General features: G+C 48.6%; 2 protein-coding genes across 2 annotated transcripts in view; both read right to left on the bottom strand.

Annotated features, from left to right (window-relative positions):
• Nucleotides 1-14,834, bottom strand: part of LOC145355164 (uncharacterized) — a 55,229-nt gene extending 40,395 nt beyond the window's left edge. Inside the window, 6 exon segments of the mRNA XM_080207079.1 lie at nt 2,679-2,913; nt 3,626-5,071; nt 10,052-10,169; nt 12,765-12,880; nt 12,970-13,058; nt 14,409-14,834. Of these exon segments, the coding sequence (XP_080063205.1) occupies nt 2,679-2,913; nt 3,626-4,746 (1,356 nt within the window). The 5' untranslated portion in view covers nt 4,747-5,071; nt 10,052-10,169; nt 12,765-12,880; nt 12,970-13,058; nt 14,409-14,834.
• Nucleotides 14,835-16,800: 1,966 nt separating this feature from the next.
• The window catches only part of LOC145354776 (uncharacterized), a 30,760-nt gene continuing 28,578 nt past the window's right edge, over nt 16,801-18,982 (bottom strand). The window contains exon 3 of the mRNA XM_080206253.1: nt 16,801-17,710. Coding sequence (XP_080062379.1) covers nt 16,984-17,710 — 727 coding nt within the window. The 3' untranslated portion in view covers nt 16,801-16,983. The remainder of the gene's footprint in view (nt 17,711-18,982) is intronic.

Below are 18,982 nucleotides of genomic sequence, written 5' to 3'. Positions count from 1 at the left end.
CCCCTCTCCCCTCCCCTCCCTCCCCTCCCTCTCCCCCTCCTCCCTCCTCTCCCCCCCTCCCCCTCCCTCCCCTCCTCCCCTCCCTCCCTCCTCCCCTCCCCCCTCCTCCCCTCCCCTCCCTCTCCTCCCCTCCTCCTCCTCCCCTCCCCCTCCTCCCCTCCCTCTCCCTCCCTCCCCCCCCTCCTCCCCCCTCCTCCCCCCTCCCTCCTCCCCCCTCCCTCTCCCTCCCCGCCTCCCCTCCCTCTCGCCCTCCCTCCCTCCTCTCCCTCTCCCTCCCTCCCTCTCCCTCCTCCTCCCTCCCTCCCTCCCCCTCTCCCCTCCCCCTCCTCCCCTCCCTCCTCCCCTCCCTCTCCCCCCTCCCCTCCCTCCCCTCCCCTCTCCCCTCCCTCTCCCCTCCCCTCTCCCCCCCTCCTCCCCTCCCCCCCTCCCTCTTCCCCCCTCCTCTCCCTCCCCTCCCTCCCCTCCCTCTCCCCCCTCCTCCCCTCCCTCTCCCCCTCCTCCCCTCCCTCTCCCCCCTCCTCCCCCCTCCCTCTTCCCTCTCCTCCCCTCCCTCTCCTCCCCTCCTCCCCTCCCCTCTCCTCCCCTCCCTCTCCCCCCCCTCTCCCCCCTCCTCCCCTCCCCCCTCCTCCCCTCCCTCTTCCCCCCTCCTCTCCCCTCTCCCCCCCTCCCCCCCCCTCCTCTCCCCCCTCCCCCCCCTCCTCTCCCCCCTCCCCCACCTCCCTCCTCCCTCCCTCCTCCCCTCCCCCCACCTCCCTCCCTCTCGCCTCCCTCCTCCTCCTCCCCACCCCCCCACCTCCCTCCCTCTCGCCTCCCTCCTCCCTCCTCCCCACCCCCCCACCTCCCTCCCTCTCCTCCCTCCTCCCCACCCCCCCACCTCCCTCCCTCTCGCCTCCCTCCTCCCTCTCCCCACCCCCCCACCTCCCTCCCTCTCTCCTCCCTCCTCCCTCCTCCCCCCCTCCCTCCTCCCCACCCCCCTCCCTCTCTCCCTCCCTCCTCCCCACCCCCCCACCTCCCTCCCTCTCCTCCCTCCTCTCCCCACCCCCCCACCTCCCTCCCTCTCTCCTCCCTCCTCCCCACCCCCCCACCTTCCCTCCCTCCCCTCCTCCCTCCTCCCTACCCCCCACCCCCCCACCTCCCTCCCTCTCTCCTCCCTCCTCCCCACCCCCCCACCCCCCCACCTCCCTCCCTCTCTCCTCCCTCCTCCCTCCTCCCCACCCCCCCACCTCCCTCCTCTCTCTCTCCTCCCTCCTCCCCACCTCCCTCCCTCCCTCCTCCCCACCCCCCCACCTCCCTCCCTCCTCCTCCCCACCCCCCCACCTCCCTCCCTCCCTCCTCCCCACCTCCCTCCCTCCCTCCTCCCCACCTCCCTCCCTCCCTCCTCCCCTCCTCCCTCCCTCCTCCCCACCTCCCTCCCTCCCTCCTCCCTCCTCCCCCACCCCCCCACCTCCCTCCCTCCCTCCTCCCTCCTCCCCACCCCCCCACCTCCCTCCCTCCCTCCCTCCCTCCTCCCCACCCCCCCAGCTCCCTCCCTCCCTCCTCCCTCCTCCCCACCCCCCAGCTCCCTCCCTCTCTCCTCCCACCCCCCCAGCTCCCTCCCTCTCTCCTCCCCCAGCTCCCTCCCTCTCTCCTCCCCCAGCTCCCTCCCTCTCTCCTCCCCCAGCTCCCTCCCTCTCTCCTCCCTCCTCCCTCCTCCCCACCCCCCCCAGCTCCCTCCCTCTCTCCTCCCTCCTCCCCACCCCCCCAGCTCCCTCCCTCTCTCCTCCCTCCTCCCCACCCCCCCAGCTCCCTCCCTCTCTCCTCCCTCCTCCCTCCTCCCCACCCCCCCAGCTCCCTTCCTCTCTCCTCCCTCCTCCCCTCCCTTCCTCCCTCCTCCCCTCCCTCCCTCCCTCCCTCCGTTTTTTTTTTTCTGTTAAGGACAAGCCCGTGTGTATGAATATGTGAAGCTTTGAGCATGTGAAATAGGGTTCACTGTGAACCCGAGTCATCATCTTCAACTGGTTGATATTGTAAATGAGGTGTTCGCAGAATTTGGTTCTCATTGGCTGAAAATCTGCCTCATTATGGTAGCTGTTAGACCAAATGCAAAGGACCATTCACGTAGTTAAAGATGTGGAGCAAATAGTTGTTCCTGCAATGTGCAAACATGAAGGAGCAATGTACTAACTATTCAAGCAGTAACTTCAAGAGCAGATGGAATGTCCCCACTGGAACAAGCAGAGACTGTGGTTACAATGAATGAGCCGGCTGAAGGGTTGGGACGGGTGCAGGAGAAGGTTCAGTTTGTCAGCCTTCAGAACAACAGGAAAGCCAGGCTCAGAGAAGGAAATCTCCCACAGACAGGCCAAGAGGGAAAGTTTACCTTTGTCACAGTCACACAGGATGTCGTTGGAGACATGGATTAGAGATGTTTCAATACAAGGTATAATCAGGTCAAAAATTCCAAGGTATTTTATGCAGTCAGCTTGGATCATAAGTTTGCACTTTGGCTGGGGTAAGCATGAGATGGTATCATTTAAAATGACCCACGAGGTACCTGTTATCAAACAAAGTTTAAATAAGAGTACAGTTAACACAAAATTAGCAATAGCTTTTACCAGTTACTAACAAGAGGGGGAAAAAACATGATATTGAATTAACCTTAACAACTGAATTCACTTTATAAATATAAGAATGCTCACGTAGTTCTGCAGCTTAGCAATATTTGCTGTGAATTCGTCTTTTGGATACAATTGAAACTGACTTCCCGGCTTTGTAACTTTCAGCACACCGCGGTAGAGATAAAGCCACTGATGGCATCTAGCTTTTAGCCAGCAAACCACTTGCAGGAAAGCTTCCACTCCAGGAAGGTAAGAAAAACTGTTTCCAAAATAGTAGAATTTCTCATAATAGCTCGAGACACAGACATGGTCTTCGCTAGGAGTCCAAACACCTAACTAAAACAGTAGCCAGCAACCCAAAACTGAAAGTAAAGGAACTCTTTATCACCTGTGTTGTCAATCATTCATCCCCCTAACAATTCAAAAGGCTGATAAATTCGTAAAACACTAGGACATCACATTAAGCCCAGATTAAAACTAAAACCCCACTTAAACTGCAATAAAAGGACAATCTCACCAGGAAGGTATCTGAAGAGGGAAAACATTAATATCAGCAAACGTGCGGAAATTGGTTGGTGAGCAGTTTAGTCCGAATAGGGTCAAGTGAGCAGATGATACACACAGAAAGCACTGGAGGCATAAGGGTTAACAGGCAACAAATTGGAGAAAGTTTCGAGTTCAGACAAAAGGCAACTTCAGAGACAGTTTGTCCTGGTGGGCTAGTGGAATGGAGGGAAGCAGCAGAGACAACCGATGGGATTGTCTCAAATCTGAGTCACAAAGAAGCTCCTCACACTTGTTCTTGGAGGAAAGAATGGAGAAGACAGGGTGAGAGAGGGAGACCTTCAAATGTGTCAAAGTTATATTTGAAATATTAAAGACTCAAAGCACTGTTTGTGCAACACCAAGTGAATTTATTTTGACTTATTTACACTATTAACTTTGCTGAAGTTGATGAACAGCAGCAAAAACGTATCCAAATTAACATAATTCAATCCTGAACGTTATGAAAATCTAATCACAATAGTTAATTGTGAACTCTCTGATGTCTCAGCAGATTGGATAACTGACTGAATCCCTTCCCACACTTGGAGCAGGGGAATAACCTCTCTCCAGTGTGAGCTCGCTGGTGCCTCAGCAGATTGGACGACTGAGTGAATTCCTTACCGCACTCAGAGCAGATGAAAGATCTTTTCCCACTGTGTATTCGCTGATGTAAAGTAAGTTGAGATAATTTCCTGAATCCAGTCCCACACTGACAGCACCTGAACGGTCTCTCATCACTGTGAACGCGTTGATGGGACATCAGGTCCTGGGTGCTTTTATAGAACTTCCCGCACTCTGGGCATTTGAAAGGTCTCTCATTAGTGTGAACTCGCTGGTGTCTACGCAGGTTGGACGACTGAGTGAATCCCTTGCCACATTCAGAGCAGGTGAATGGTTTCTCACCGGTGTGAACTCGCTGGTGTTCGATGAGTTGCTCTGATCTCCTGAACCCGGTCTCGCAGTACGAGCACCTGAACGGTCTCTCGTCAGTGTGAACGCGTTGATGAAGCATCAAGTTTCCAGAACTTTTATAACACTTCCGGCAGTCTGGGCATTTAAAAAGTCTCTCTCCAGTGTGAACACGCTCGTGTCTCAGTAGGGTTGATAAGTCAGTAAATCTCTTCCCACACTGGGAGCAGGTGAATGGTCTCTCCCCAGTGTGTATTCGCTGATGTACGGTAAGTTCAGATGATCGCTTGAACCCAGTCCCACAGTCAGAGCACCTGAATGGTTTCTTGTCCATGTGAACAAGTCGATGGCGCATCAGTTCTCCTGAACTTTTATAGCACTTCCTACAATCTGAGCATTTATAAGGTCGCTCTCCGGTGTGAACTCGCTGGTGTATCAGCAGATCAGATGCAATGGTGAATCCCTTCTCACACTCAGAGCAGATGAATGGTTTCTCTCCAGTGTGAGTGCGCCGATGAATTTCCAGCCCAGATGGGGTTCTGCACCCTTTCCCGCAGTCCCCACATTTCCATGGTTTCTCTCCAGTGTGAGTGCGCTTGTGTTTGGACAGGTCAGATGATTGGCTGAAGCCTTGTCCGCACAATAAACACATATATGGTTTCTCCCCACTGTGAACAGTACTTTTTCCTTCCATGTTCAAGTCCAATAATATTCAGGTTATGTTAAATGGGATAACTGTCAGATCTTGATGTTTGGTTTCAGTTTCCCGACTTCAAATTCTCTCCTTCTCATCCCCTATGAAATTGATTTAAAACAGGAAAAAAAAGTGAGAGGGAACCCTCAAAAGCACAAAGGCAGGTTGTGAAATTGAGCTGAATGAATCTGCTAACTTGTAGAGCCGGCTCAAGGAGAGAGTGACCGTGAAAGCTGCTGGACTGTCGTAAAATACAACCTGTTCGCTAATGTCCTTCAGGGTGTTCGTCCGCAGTAGGGGTAGTTGCAAGCAATAAAAGAACTAACTTCAGAAAGTAAATCAAAGAAGTAGTTTTAATAAATCAATGCGCTTTTAGGCTGATTGATTGGGTAACAAATTGTCCCTATATTGGACCTCCCTGATCCTTGCACATTAGGCGTAGACTAAAATCATGAATAGGTCACTGAGACAATGGGACGGCGGCGCGGGCTCGTTGGGCCGAAGGGCCTGTTTCCCGTGCTGTGTTGTTCTTTGTTAAAGAAATTTCATTGCTCCGACACTTAGGGCCACACCCTGGGCGATACCAAACTGCCCACAATTCCCATCTGCTTCTTATTTATACTGGGTCAGCTGACCCTCACAGCATGTTACCCCTGGTTATATAACAAATCCAATGTGATCATTGGTGACGTTATAACATAGGGAAGTCTGTTAAGAAATAAAAGGACAAATAGTATAAAATTGGTACAGGAATATTAGGTAACTTGTCAATAACTCTGCATCTGCACCGACTCTGGGAGGAGAGAAAGAGGTGGAAAAGTAACAAGATGGAGAAGAAAGATTCCGTATATCCACACCTCAAACAAAAATTTGACAGAATTTGTTGAACACCCAACATCTAGAAGGACCAGGGTAACAGCTGTGTCAACACTATCATCTACAGGATCCCCTCCAAGTCACACACCATCCTGACACGTCTGACATCTGGTACTGAATGAAAATAAATTTTCTCTATTTAAATATTGTTAAGATTGAAGCTATTGTCATCAGTTCTTGCTAAAATCTCCACTCCCTGGACATCGGTTCCATCTCTCTCCCTAACAACTGTCTGACACAGAATCAGACTGTTCACGACCATGGAGAAATATTTAACCACAAGATGAGCTTCCAACCACATATCCACATCATCACCAAGGCCACCTAGTTCCACCTCCATAACATTATCTGACTCCACCCTAGACTTAACACATCTATTGCTGAAACTCTCACCTTTGTTACCTCTACGCTTAACTATCCTAACGCACTCTCGGCCAGTCTCCCACATACAACAAAGAACAACACAGCACAGGAAACAGGCCCTTCGGCCCGACGAGCCCGTGCCACCATCTTAAAGCATTTTCCTACACCTACCTTGACTCGTGTGTTTGCGTTTGGTACCCCCGTTGGAAACCAGATTCAGGCGAGACTAGTTTACGGACAATTTGTTACACCAATCAGCCTAAGAGCACATCTTTGGGGTGTGGGAGGAAACCGGAGCACCCGGAGGAAACCCACGCAACCACAGGGAGAATGTGCAAACTCCCACAGACACCAGCCCAAATCCATGTATCTGCACAGCTCGCAGTGACAGTCACTGAGCTGTTGTGGTGTCCATCTGCTGGTCCAGGTTTAAGCACACACAACAACGCGAAGTACTAGGCCACTCTCGAAACATCCGAGAGCAGCCCACGCACGACCCACCGTGTGTATGCCCCTCGTTTGACAACAAGGTGGACTGACACACCTGCGGAGTAAAAGAGACAAAACATCAACACGTGTAGCATTAGATTTCCAGTATCGTCCCGAGGCTCTGACCCTTTTAAAAACCGTCTCCTATAACCCTCCATCCCTGTTTCACTCATGTGCCTATCTAAGTAAACCTTAAACAAGTCCAGCGTGCCTGCCTCCGCCAGCTTACTTATAGAACATAGAACATTACAGCGCAGAACAGGCCCTTCGGCCCACGATGTTGCGCCGACCAGTTAAAAAACAATGACCCTCTAACCTAAACCAAACCCTTACCATCCATAAACCTATTCACGGTTCTCAAACGCCCCCCAAACTAGGCGCATTTACAACTGCAGCAGGCAGGGCATTCCAATCCCTCACCACCCTCTGGGTAAAGAACCTACCCCTGACATCCGTCCTATAACTACCACCCCTTAATTTAAAGCTATGCCCCCTCGTGCTAGCTTTCTCCATCCGAGGAAAAAGGCTATCACTGTCCACCCTATCTAAACCTCTAATCATCTTATATGTTTCAATAACGTCCCCTCGTAGCCGCCTTCTTTCTAACGAAAACAACCTCAAATCCCTCAGTCTCTCCTCATAGGACCTCCCCTCCGTACCAGGCAACATCCTGGTAAACATCCTCTGCACCCTCTCCAAAGCCTCCACATCCTTCCTATAATGTGGGGACCAGAACTGCACACAATACTCCAAGTGCGGCCGCACCAGAGTTTTGTACAGTTGCAACATGACGCTGCGACTCCTAAATTCAATCCCCCTACCAATAAACGCCAAGACACCGTATGCCTTCCTAACAACCCTATCTACTTGATTCCCAACTTTCAGGGATCTATGTACATGTGTACATACACCTAGATCCCTCTGTTCATCCACACTATTCAGAGTCCTACCGTTAGCCCTATACTCTACACATCCGTTATTCCTGCCAAAGTGAATTACCCCACACTTTTCCGCATTAAACTCCATCCTCCACCTCTCGGCCCAGCTCTGCAACTTGTCCAAGTCTCCCTGTAGACTAAGACACCCTTCCTCACTATCTACCACACCTCCGACTTTGGTGTCATCAGCAAATTTACTAATCCACCCAACTATACCCTCATCCAGACCATTTATAAAAATTACAAACAGCAGTGGCCCCAAAACAGATCCCTGAGACACACCACTCGTAACTGAACTCTATGTCGAATACTTACCATCAACCACCACCCTCTGTCTCCTATCCGCCAGCCAATTCCTAATCCAATTTCCTAGATCACCCTCAATCCCATACATCTGCATTTTCTGCAGAAGCCTTCCATGGTGAACCTTATCAAACGCCTTACTAAAATCCATATACACCACGTCAACTGCCTTACCCCCATCCACCTCTTTGGTCACTTTCTCAAAAAACTCAATAAGGTTAGTAAGGCTCGACCTACCCGCTACAAAACCATGCTATCTCTAATCAATTCATTACTCTCCAAATAACTATAAATCCTATCCCTAATAATTTTTTCTAAAACCTTGCCCACAACAGAAGTAAGACTCACCCGGGGAATTCCCGGGGAAGTCTCTGTTCCCCTTCTTAAACAATGGGACAACATTCGCTAACCTCCGATCTGGCACTATACCGGTGACCAACGACGACCTGAAGATCAGAGCCAGAGGCTCTGCAATCGCCTCCCAGAGAATCCTAGGGTAAATCCCGTCCGGCCCAGGGGACTTACTTGGTAGTGCGTTCCATACCCCCACGACCCTGTGTGAAAAACCTCCCTCTCGTATCCAAATTATACTTCTCCCCCCTCACCCTTAGCTTGTGACCCCTCGTGATATTTGACTCCAATCTAGGAAAAAGCCTGCCACTGTTGACTCTATCTATACCCTTCATTATTTTATACACCTCTATCAGATCCCCCCTTAATCTCCGTCTTTCTAAGGAAAAGAGCCCCAGTTTACCCAATCTTTCCTCATAACCCAGTCCTTCCATACCAGGCAGCATCCTGGTAAACCTCCTCTGCACTCTCTCCAGGGTCTCCACGTCCTTCCGGTAGTAAGGTGACCAGAACTGGACGCAGTACTCCAAATGCGGTCTAACCAACGTTCTGTACAACTGAAGCATTAGACGCCAGCTGTTATACTCTATACCCCTTCCTATGAAGGCTAGCATTCTGTAAGCTTTCTCCGCAACCTTCTCCACCTGGGTTGCGACCTTCAGAGACTTGTGCACTTGCACTCCCAGATTCCTCTGCATTTCTATACTCTTAATTGGTCTACCTTTTATCATGTAGCTCCTCCCTGCATTATTCCTTCCAAAATGCATCACCTCGCATTTGTCAGGATTAAATTCCATCTGCCATCTATCTGCCCAATATACCAGCCTATCTATATCCTGCTGTGTCACCTGACAATCCTCCTCACTATCCGCCAATCCTGCCATCTTGGTGTCATCTGCAAACTTGCTGATCACGCCACGTACGCCCTCTTCCAAGTCATTTATATATATTACAAAGAGGAGGTCCCAGTACTGAGCCCTGCGGCACACCACTGGTGACAGACCTCCAGCTAGAAAAGGACCTTTCCACTACTACTCTCTGTTTCCTATTGCCCAGCCAGTTTTCAATCCATCTAGATACCTGTCCCTGTATCCCATGTGCCTTAACCTTTTCTACCAACCTACCGCGAGGGACTTTGTCAAACGCCTTACTGAAATCCATATAGATGACATCGACAGCTCGTCCATTGTCGACCGTTTTTGTCACCTCCTCAAAAAATTCTACCAGATTCGTAAGGCGAGACCTCCCCTGAACAAAGCCGTGCTGCGTTTCCCTAATCGGATCGCTACGCTCCAAATGCTTATACGTCCTATCCCTAAGAATTTTTTCCAACAACTTTCCTACCACCGATGTCAAACTCACTGGTCTATAATTACCAGGATTATCCCAACTGCCCTTTTTAAACAGCGGTACCGCATTAGCTACCCTCCGGTCCTCTGGGACCTCACCTGTGTCCAAAGAAGAGACAAAGATTTGCATCAGAGGCCCAGCAATTTCATCTCTCACCTCCCTAAGCAGCCTGGGATAAATACCATCAGGCCCCGGAGCTTTATCAGTTTTTATGCTACCTTAAAACCCTAACGCTTCCTCCCTTGTAATGGATATTTCCTTCAACTGGTCTACAGCTCCCTCCAAGACATTACAAGACACCAAACCCCTCTCCTAATATAAGAGTAAAATGCCTTTGGATTTTCCTTAATCCTATCAGCCAAAGCAATTTCATGCCCCCTTTTCACCCTTCTAACACCCCTTTTGAGCTCCCTCCTGCTCTCTCTATATTCCTTTAGTGCTCTCTCTGTTCCCAGTTGCTTAGACCTAACATATGCCTCTCTCTCTCTTCTTCCTGACCAAGTCCTCAATATCCCCTGTAATCCACGGCTCTCTGATCCTGCCTTTCCCGTCCTTCCTCTTTACCGGCACGTGTCTTTCCTGCAACCTTTTCAATTTGCCCTCGAAAGCCTCCCACTTGCCGACCGTGGACTTACCCGCTAACGACCTCTCCCGATCGGTGTCCTTCAGCTCCTTCCTAATCCGGCTGTAGCTCGCCTTCCCCCGGTTCGGCACCCTCCCCTTCGGACGGCACTCATCCTTTTCCATTTTTATCTGAAAGTAGACAGACTCGTAGTCACTGTTAGCCACGTGTTTGCCTATTGCGATCTCAACCATCTGCCCCGGCTCATTACCCGACACTAAATCCAGTGTAGCCCCTCACTGGTCGGGCTAGTTACGTACTGCTCCGAGGACCCTTCCGGCACACGTTTTACAAATTCCTCCCCGTCCGAACCCCCAGCTCTAGGCACCTTCTGATCCGCTCCAGGAAGATTGAAGTCACCCACTACAACCACCCTATTCTTTCTGCACCGATCTAAAATGTCTTTACAAATGCCTTCTTCCACTGCCCTTGGGCTGTTGGGTGGCCTATAATACACCCCTAGCATTGTAAATCGCTCCCTTCCTATTCCTCAACTCCACCCACAGCGACTCAATCCCTAACTCCTCCATATTGTCCTCCCTCTGCACTGCTGTGATGTGCTCCTTTACCAACAACGCCACTCCACCACCTCTCTTCAACCCTCCCGTCACACCTAAAACACTTCTACCCAGGAATATTCAGCTGCCACTCCTGCCCTTCCTTTAACCACGTCTCTGTCACTGCCCCCACATCTAACTTCCTCACAAACATCAAGGCCCTAAGCTCATCCGTTTTACCCGTTACGCTCCTCGCATTAAAACAGACACAATCCAACCCTCCAGGCCCACTCGGATCCGCATTTCCCCTGATAATTTTCCTTTCGACCGCACCTACCCTGTCACCCGACTCGCTCCCGATCCCAGTGCCGAATAAGCTATCGGTCTCATCCCCACCCCCCCCTCTCTATTAGTTTAAACCCTGCCTAAACACTCCAGCTAACCTCCCAGCTAAAATATTTGTCCCCCTCCCATTGAAATGTTCCCCATCCCTCCAGTACAGGTGCCCTTCTCTCACAAATACTTCCCAGTGATCGACAAAAGTAAAGCCCTCTACCTTGCACCAATCCCTCAGCCACGCATTCAGGTGCATGATCTCATTATTCCTAGCCCTGCTGTTACTAGGCAGCAGACCAGAGAATGCCACCCTGGAGGCCCTGCTCTTCAGCTTGGCCCCCCGACTCCCTGAATTGCCTGCGTACATCCCCCCTACTCTGCCTACCTAAGTCCTTCTCTCCTATGTGTATAATTACTTCAGCCTGGGTCCCTTCACCCTTCAAAATTCCCTCTATCCTCTCTGATACGTCCTGTACCCCTGCTCCAGGGAGGCAGACTACCATCCTGGAGTCACGCTTTTGTCCGCAGAACTGCCTATCAATTCCTTTGACCCTCCCATCCCCCACCACTATCTCGTTGCCAGCCCCCTTCCTTCCCTCTGAGTCATTCTGGTCCTCCTGACATACCTTTTGTACCCCTTTGATGCCTTTCGGGGGGCCACTGGGGTAGTCTTTGGACCAGGACTATTCTTCTTCTTTCCCTTCCTAACAGTTACCCACCCGTCCCATCCCCCCGGCCTGGGACCTCCACTTGTCCATGGTTCATAGCCATTATCTCCTCGTTCTCCCTGACCAGAAATGCATCCTCTAAACGCAGCTCTAGTTGCCTGACCCGGGCCCTCGAACGCTGCAGCTCTAAACACTTGACGCAGATGTGGGCCTTCGGGAGACGTGATGCCTCCAGGAACTCCCACATGTGGCACCTAACACAGCTAAAGCATCTCCCCATAGACCCTGCCACGTACCTGACCACCCTTGGAATTATATATACCGAAATGGAACGCAGGAAAGACGGAACTAGTACCTTGCCTAAGCCTGCTCTCGCGTAAGCCCAGCGAGCCAACGCCCTTATAGCTCTCACTCTGCTCCCACTCACTCCGCTGCTCGCTCCCGACGCTGCCCGCTGTCTATTATTGCCTTCTTTTTATACCCCCCCCGCTTTCCCTTCCCGACTAGCCCCTCGCCTAACTTCCACTACGGAAAGAAAAAGTAATCAAAAAACCCTGCGAACCGGAAACCGCGAACCTCTACGTGATTCTGAGATCTTCCAAAACTCTGCTGCCCACGTCTTACTCTCACCGAGTCTTGTTCAGCTATCACTACTGTGCTTACTGACATAGAGGCTCTGGTTTCAGAAGTATCTAACTATAAAAATTCTCATCTTTGTTTTTAGATATCCCCGTGGTCTTGCCCCTCCCTGTCCCTCTAATCTTCTCCAGCTTCACAATATTCCTGACACATCTGCGTTCCTCTAATTCTGACCTCTTGAACATTCCCGATGTTTATTATTCCACCTTTGGTGGCTGCACTTTCAGGTGTCAGAACTGTAAGGTTTGCAAATTCCTCCTGAAACCTCTTGGGCTCTTATTTCTATGGTATTTTCTTGTGTTTCTGTGTGAAATTTCGTGCTGTTGATTTAAACACAGAGTTTTGCTCGTCGTTAGCCGAACAAACTGTAGCTCCTATCAGCTTCACCACATGGACTCCAGCAGGTTATGAAGATTAAAAATCATTTTCGCTACAGCAACTGGGTATTGGCAATATCTGCTGGTCTTGTTAGTGAAGGAGCAGAGTGCAGAATGTTATGACGGGTTTAGGTAAGGTGGATGAAGAAAAGCTGGTCTTATTGCTTGATCGTAAAAAGGGATCCAGCTACAAAATGAGTGCGACTGACCTGGAAATCACACTGAAAGGCCGCTAATGTCCATGTTCTGATATACTGAGTGATTTAGTCAGGTTTTGATGTGACTTTTCTTTGAGTTTCCAATTTGTAAGTCCACGTCTAATACCCTGCAAAATAATTTTACAGAATACATCAAACTTTGTGCAGGATTGAAAGCAATAGACAAACATTTCTCATTGATTTTTGACACACTTACATTCAGGTGCTGATGAATCAACTGACTGTCAGATTTGATCTGATGTTTGGTTTGAGTTTCCCACCTTTACATTCTTCTATTCTAATAGCCTGCAAAAAAAAAGTGGAGGATAGAAATTAAGAGACAAACATTTCTGAGTTTTGTGCATGTAAATGCCCCTCTACACCCTGTAAAAAGAATTTCCAGAACTCAGGGCCAATTTATCAAACAACTTACAAATACAAACTGCATTACACTTTCAGATTACAAGCCAGAATACAATACCATCTCACCTTAATAAATTATAGAGATAACACCGATATAACACAGTATCAACAACAAACATGCCATCTTTAACACGATCGCACAAACAATGTAGCACAGTAACAAACAGCCAGTCTGCGAGTTATCCACAATGGGCCTTTCAAGGTTGCAAACTCCACAACTATAAATCAGCAAGCTATAATATAAACACAACACTGACAGCTAACATGACGTCCTTTAACCAATAACAAACAATTCCCTTACAATAAGAAGTTAATTGCAAGTTTTCTACAACTTTCCTGGGCTTTACCCTCCATATTTTCCTCTTCCAAAAGTTTCACCTCCAGGGTTCTGCTCTGCGTTTTCCGAGGCCGCACCTTCCAGGGGTTACACCATAATACAACAACAAACATCTATTACAACAAAATGATCATTGCGAGTTATCTGCAACCCTCCAGATTTTTATCTTCCAGATTACCTTGCCTCTAACTGGGAGTTACTCTATCCGAGGGGTACGCTGTCTGGATTGCAGAGACCATCCGGGCTAGAGAGGGAGGGGCAACTCTCTGTCAGAGAAACCTTACAGATTTTTGGGAGGGAGCAGCACCCCGGAACTACTCTGTCCGAATCCTCCCTTCTGGACTCCTCCACCTTCCCCCCCCCCCCCCAATGATGGGGACCCTCTGTGGTTACTCTGTCCAGTGCTTCACCTTCCAGATTTTTCCCTTGTCCGGGGTTAATCCATCTGGGGAAGCAGGAAACACCCTTCAGGCCACAAATCAAGCAAAAAAATGAGAAAGTAATAAACTACAAACTAACACAATATTGAGCCCTAATATAATAACACAATCTCTTTACAACAAGACTCCATTATAATTAGCAATAGAGCCCACAGTAAATAAAAACAGAGTCCGTTGTAAGTTATCTTGCAGCATTCCAGGGGCTTCACCCTCCAGGATTGCAAATAGTCACATTGGAAGTATTTGGATGAACAAGGTCCTACCTTGCCAGGCCAGATCTTCCGGGGTTATGCCTACTGATGAGTACATAGGATTTAATGGGATTGAGGATTATAGATAGGCCTGGTAGGTAGGGATATGATTGGCTCAATTTGTGGGCCGAAGGGCCTGTTTGTGCTGTAGCGTTCTACGTTCTATTGGGGTTAAACCTGCCAGGGTCGATCCTTACTGGCTTACATTTTCCTGTGTACACCTCCCGGGTTACGTCTTCCAGAGTTGTCTCTTCCTGTGTTACGCCTTCTAGAAATACATGGGTCTCAACTGCAACATCATCATCTCTCACCCAAGTCCCAGCCCGGACAAAATTTCTCACACGAGAACCAAGCAAGACAGGTGGAAACAGACTTTGAACTTCCAAAGTTCAAGTGCAAAGGGTCATGTGGACTCCAAACGTCAGCTCTTTTCTCTCCTTACAGATGCAGCCAGACCTGCTGAGGTTTTCCAGCAGTTTCTCTATTGTTTCACTTTCCAGCACTGGCAGTGATTGGCTTTCAGCCTCTAGAAAGATGGCGGCCGCCGAGTCCGGGGGGACAACTCAGGCGGTTACTACCCGGTTGGGGAGAACGAAACATCAAGCAGTTCTTATTCAGATTCTGCACAAGGTTTTCCATAAAGCCTCCCCACCACCCACTCCGCCACTTCCATTACCCCCCAAACCCGGCCTCTCCTCCCCCGTTCCCGACTCTATAGAACCGACTTCTAGCTGTTGGAATAACCCACTGCGCATGTACTAAACACCACTGAGCATGCGTAATCCAAACCGCCCCAGCTGTCGGAGCAACCTACTGCGCATGCACTAAACACCACTGAGCATGCGTATTCAAAACCCCCACTGTCGGAGCAACCCACTGCGCATGCACTAAGCATGCATAAACGGGCCCCCCCCGCCCCCCCTCCCCCCCTCCCCCCTTCAGTGGTCGTAGAAACCCACTGCGCATGTACTAAACACCACTGAGCATGCGTACTCAGTACCCCCCCCCGCCACGGGCCGGCCGGAGAAACCTACTGCGCATGTGAGCATACGTATTCAAAACTGTTGGACATGCTGGGTGAAGCTCCCTCCATTGAAAAATGGTCTTGTTCAATAGACAGTCATTTTTAAGATTCAAATACGACTGTGGCTTATTATTTTCGTCAGATCTTTTTCAGTAGAGAAAGAAGGGTTCTGCTTTTTCCAGTTTCACTCACTGTAGAGCTGAGGAAGAGAGAATATTTAGTGGGTTTGTTTGAAAGCAATAATTTCATGGATTTCTCATGGGTTAGGTGGAGACACGTTAAGTCTAGTAGAATGTTTAAAATAAATATATTGTATACTATATATCATGTTATAAATAGATATTAATTTAATAAGGCAGGCAACAGCAGAGCCAACAGTAGTTGAGATTTTTAAGATTGCTCGTCAAGTCCCCATTGAAAATGTGGAACTGTGAGATGATGATGAGGGGAAAACAGTGGACGCTGCACCCGTGGGATGGTCTGGAACCAACAAGGTTCTGGTTAACAGCCAAACGTACCGACCATGAGATATCCTAAGTGTGTTAAAGCTTGAGTGAATTAACACTTCAAATTGCTGCTCAAATAGTTGTGATTTTATCTTCGTTTTGCTCTTCCAAAATAACAGATGAGACATTCATGGTGGGTCTATGGAAACTGTCTGATCCCAACCACCCCAGACACATCCGTGTCACTGGGAACCAGCACTCCTACAAACAATGCCAGCACCCTTCAAGCCTTTTGATATCTGTTGCCAAGAATTCTGATTGTCATGAAACTGAATTTCTGATGTTCAATAATGAGAATTCATTCAACATCTCAGATCAATTAATTTCACTGATCACCGCAGAGTCAATGTTCCAACATCTTAAAGAAGGGTAAGCTGCCTTGACTGTCTCTGCTCAGTTGGACAGCTCAACCTTCATTCTCCTCTGATTCTGGTTCCCAAAGACTTTCTAAAGATTCACAAAACTGGAGACTGAGTTTTCTGGTTTGATTCCTTCTCCATTTTCCCCACCTGCCAACAGACAATATTTTCCAAAATCTTGTCTGAATCCTCTGCCTTGGATCATGTCCAGGTATGAGAAATTCAGTTTTGTGGAGACATTTTAGAGGCTGGCATTGTTCTCTTTATAGCAAAGTTGGGACTCTGTGTAAATGATTTCCTCCCGTTATGGAAAAAAAAATAGAACTAGAGGTCTCTGTTCAATAATAAGTGGTCTCACATTTAAGACAGGGGGATATACTTTTTCTCTCTTTGAGGATATGAGTCTTAAGAAACAGTCTTTAACAACAGGCAGTGGAAGCAGAGATTATGAGTATTTTAAGGCAGAGGTAGGTAGATTCTTGGTAGGCAAGAGGACGAAAGGTGATCAGGAATACGCAGGAATATGGAGGTGAAGTTGAATCAGATCATTCATGGTCTTACTGAATGGCAGAGCAGTTCGTGGGAATAGATAGTCTAATCCTGCTACAAATGTGTATGTTCATATTGAATTTGTGATAGTGATATTAAAAAGATTTTACACACTACGTGTTTAACAGAAAAGTAATTTATTTCATTTTTACCTACGATATTACCCCTTCAGTGGGGCTGGAGTCCATTAACATCAGCAGAAATAGTTCAGTCCTGGATGTGATTAAAACAAAATCCAATCAGTGTGGTTACTTGTGAATGTGCTGCCTGTCAGATTGATTTCCTTCCCAAACTCAGATCGGGTAATGGTTTCTTTTCCAATGTAAACTGTTTTGTTCATCTTCAAGTTGGATGAATTAATGAATCCATTCTCACACTGGAAATAGCTCTCTCCTCACTGTGACTGCGCTCATGTGCAGTAAGCTGAGACGACCATCTGAACCCAGTCCCGCAGTAAGTGCACCTGAACGGTCTCTCGTCAGTGTGAACACGTTGATGATTAATCAAGTTCCCAGAACTTTTATAACATTTCCCACAATCTGGACATTTGAAAGGTCTCTCGTCCGTGTGAACGCGCTGGTGTCTACTCAGGCCGGATGAATCAGTGAACCTCTTCCCACACTCAGAGCAGATAAACGGCCTCTCCCCAGTGTGAGTGCGCTGGTGTTTAGTGAGGTCAGATGACCACCTGAATCCGGTACCGCAGTGCGAGCACCTGAACGGTCTCTCGTCGGTGTGAATACGTTGATGGAACATGAGGCTCTCTGAACTTTTAAAGCACTTTCTACAGTCTTGACACTGAAAAGGTCTCGACTCAGTGTGTACTTGCTTATGTCTCAGCAGCTGGAATGAGGTAGTGAATCCTTTCCCGCACTCAGAGCAGATGAATGGCCTCACCCCAGTGTGAACTTGCTGGTGAGACAGCAGGGAGCACAACTGGGTGAATCCCTTCCCACACTTGGAGCAGATGAATGGTCTCTCCCCAGTGTGAGTGCGTCGATGTCTTTCCAGGTCAGATGGATAATTGAATCCCTTCCCACAATCCCCACATTTCCACGGCTTCCCTGTACTGTGACTGCATGTATGGTCTGACAGGTCACACGATTGACTGAATCCTTGTCTGCACACAGAACACATGTACAATTTCTCTCCATTGTGAATGGTGCTTTCTTCTTCCATGTTACCATAAATTGAGTGACTCTGTCAGATCCTGATGTGATGTTTTGTTTCCCGACTGCAAATCCTCACCTACTACATCCTGTAAAATAGATAAATGGGGAAAAAAAAGGGAGTGAGAGAGAAGACAGAAAAGCAGTCAGCTTGTGAAATTGAACTGAATGAATCTGCCAAGTTGTGGGCTTGGCACTTGGACAAAGTGACCACAAAAGCTGCTGGATGTTGCAAAAACCCAAATGGTTCACTAATGTCCTTCAGCGAAGGAAACCTGCCACACGGTTTGTGTCTGACAGAGGAGAGAAGGAGAACAAAAGATACATCAATAGTGAGAGGTGGACAATGGCTGAAAGAGATTGAATATATCTACAAATCAATTAAGCCTTGGACACAACCTTGCAAAACATCCAATATTCACCACTTAGAAGCCCCAAGGCAAACCTGTCCTCGTTTATCTGAATTCAAGTTCTGGGTGAGCAGAAATTCCCTCCAGGTAAATATTAGGAAGACTGAAACCATTGTCTTCAGTCAATGCTACAAATAGCACTCCTTTGACTGATTCCAGCTTTCTCTGTGAGAAACGTGATGCACAACCAGACACTGTCACAATTGACCCCAAGATGTACTACATCATCGCCAAGGCACTTCTTTCAGTAACATCACCCAATTCCACCTCAGTCGCAGCTCATCTGCTGTCTAAAACTTTCATCCATTCCTTTGTTACCTCTAGACTCAACTATCCTAATGCAGTCCTGACCAGCCTCCCGCATTTAACCACGCAGTAATCATCAAGCCGTTCAAAAATCTGCTCGCCTTCTGCTTACTCTCACCAACTCTCATTTAACTATCACCCCTGTGCTCCTGGTTATGAAGCAATTCAATTTGAAAATTCTCATCCTTGTATTGCTCCATGGTTACGACTGTCCCTATCTGTAATCTCCTCCAGCCACATCTCTACACTCATCTAATTCCGGTCTCTTGAACCTTTCTGATTTTAATTACTTCAACATTTGCCTGGGGCACAAGCTCTGGAATTTCCTTCTTAAATCCCGCCACCTCACTTTTCTCCTTTAAGATTCTCCTTAAAACCAAGATTTTGGTCACCAATCCCAACATCTCCTTATGTGGCTTAGTATCAAATGTTATTCTTTGTGAAATGACTTTGGAA

This window comes from Carcharhinus amblyrhynchos, chromosome 18 (genome assembly GCF_965287045.1).
Source record: "Carcharhinus amblyrhynchos chromosome 18, sCarAmb.v2.hapA, whole genome shotgun sequence".
Lineage (NCBI taxonomy): Eukaryota > Metazoa > Chordata > Chondrichthyes > Carcharhiniformes > Carcharhinidae > Carcharhinus > Carcharhinus amblyrhynchos.
The sequence above is the reverse complement of the archived record's forward strand: the minus strand, read 5'-3'. Positions and strand labels throughout refer to the sequence as shown.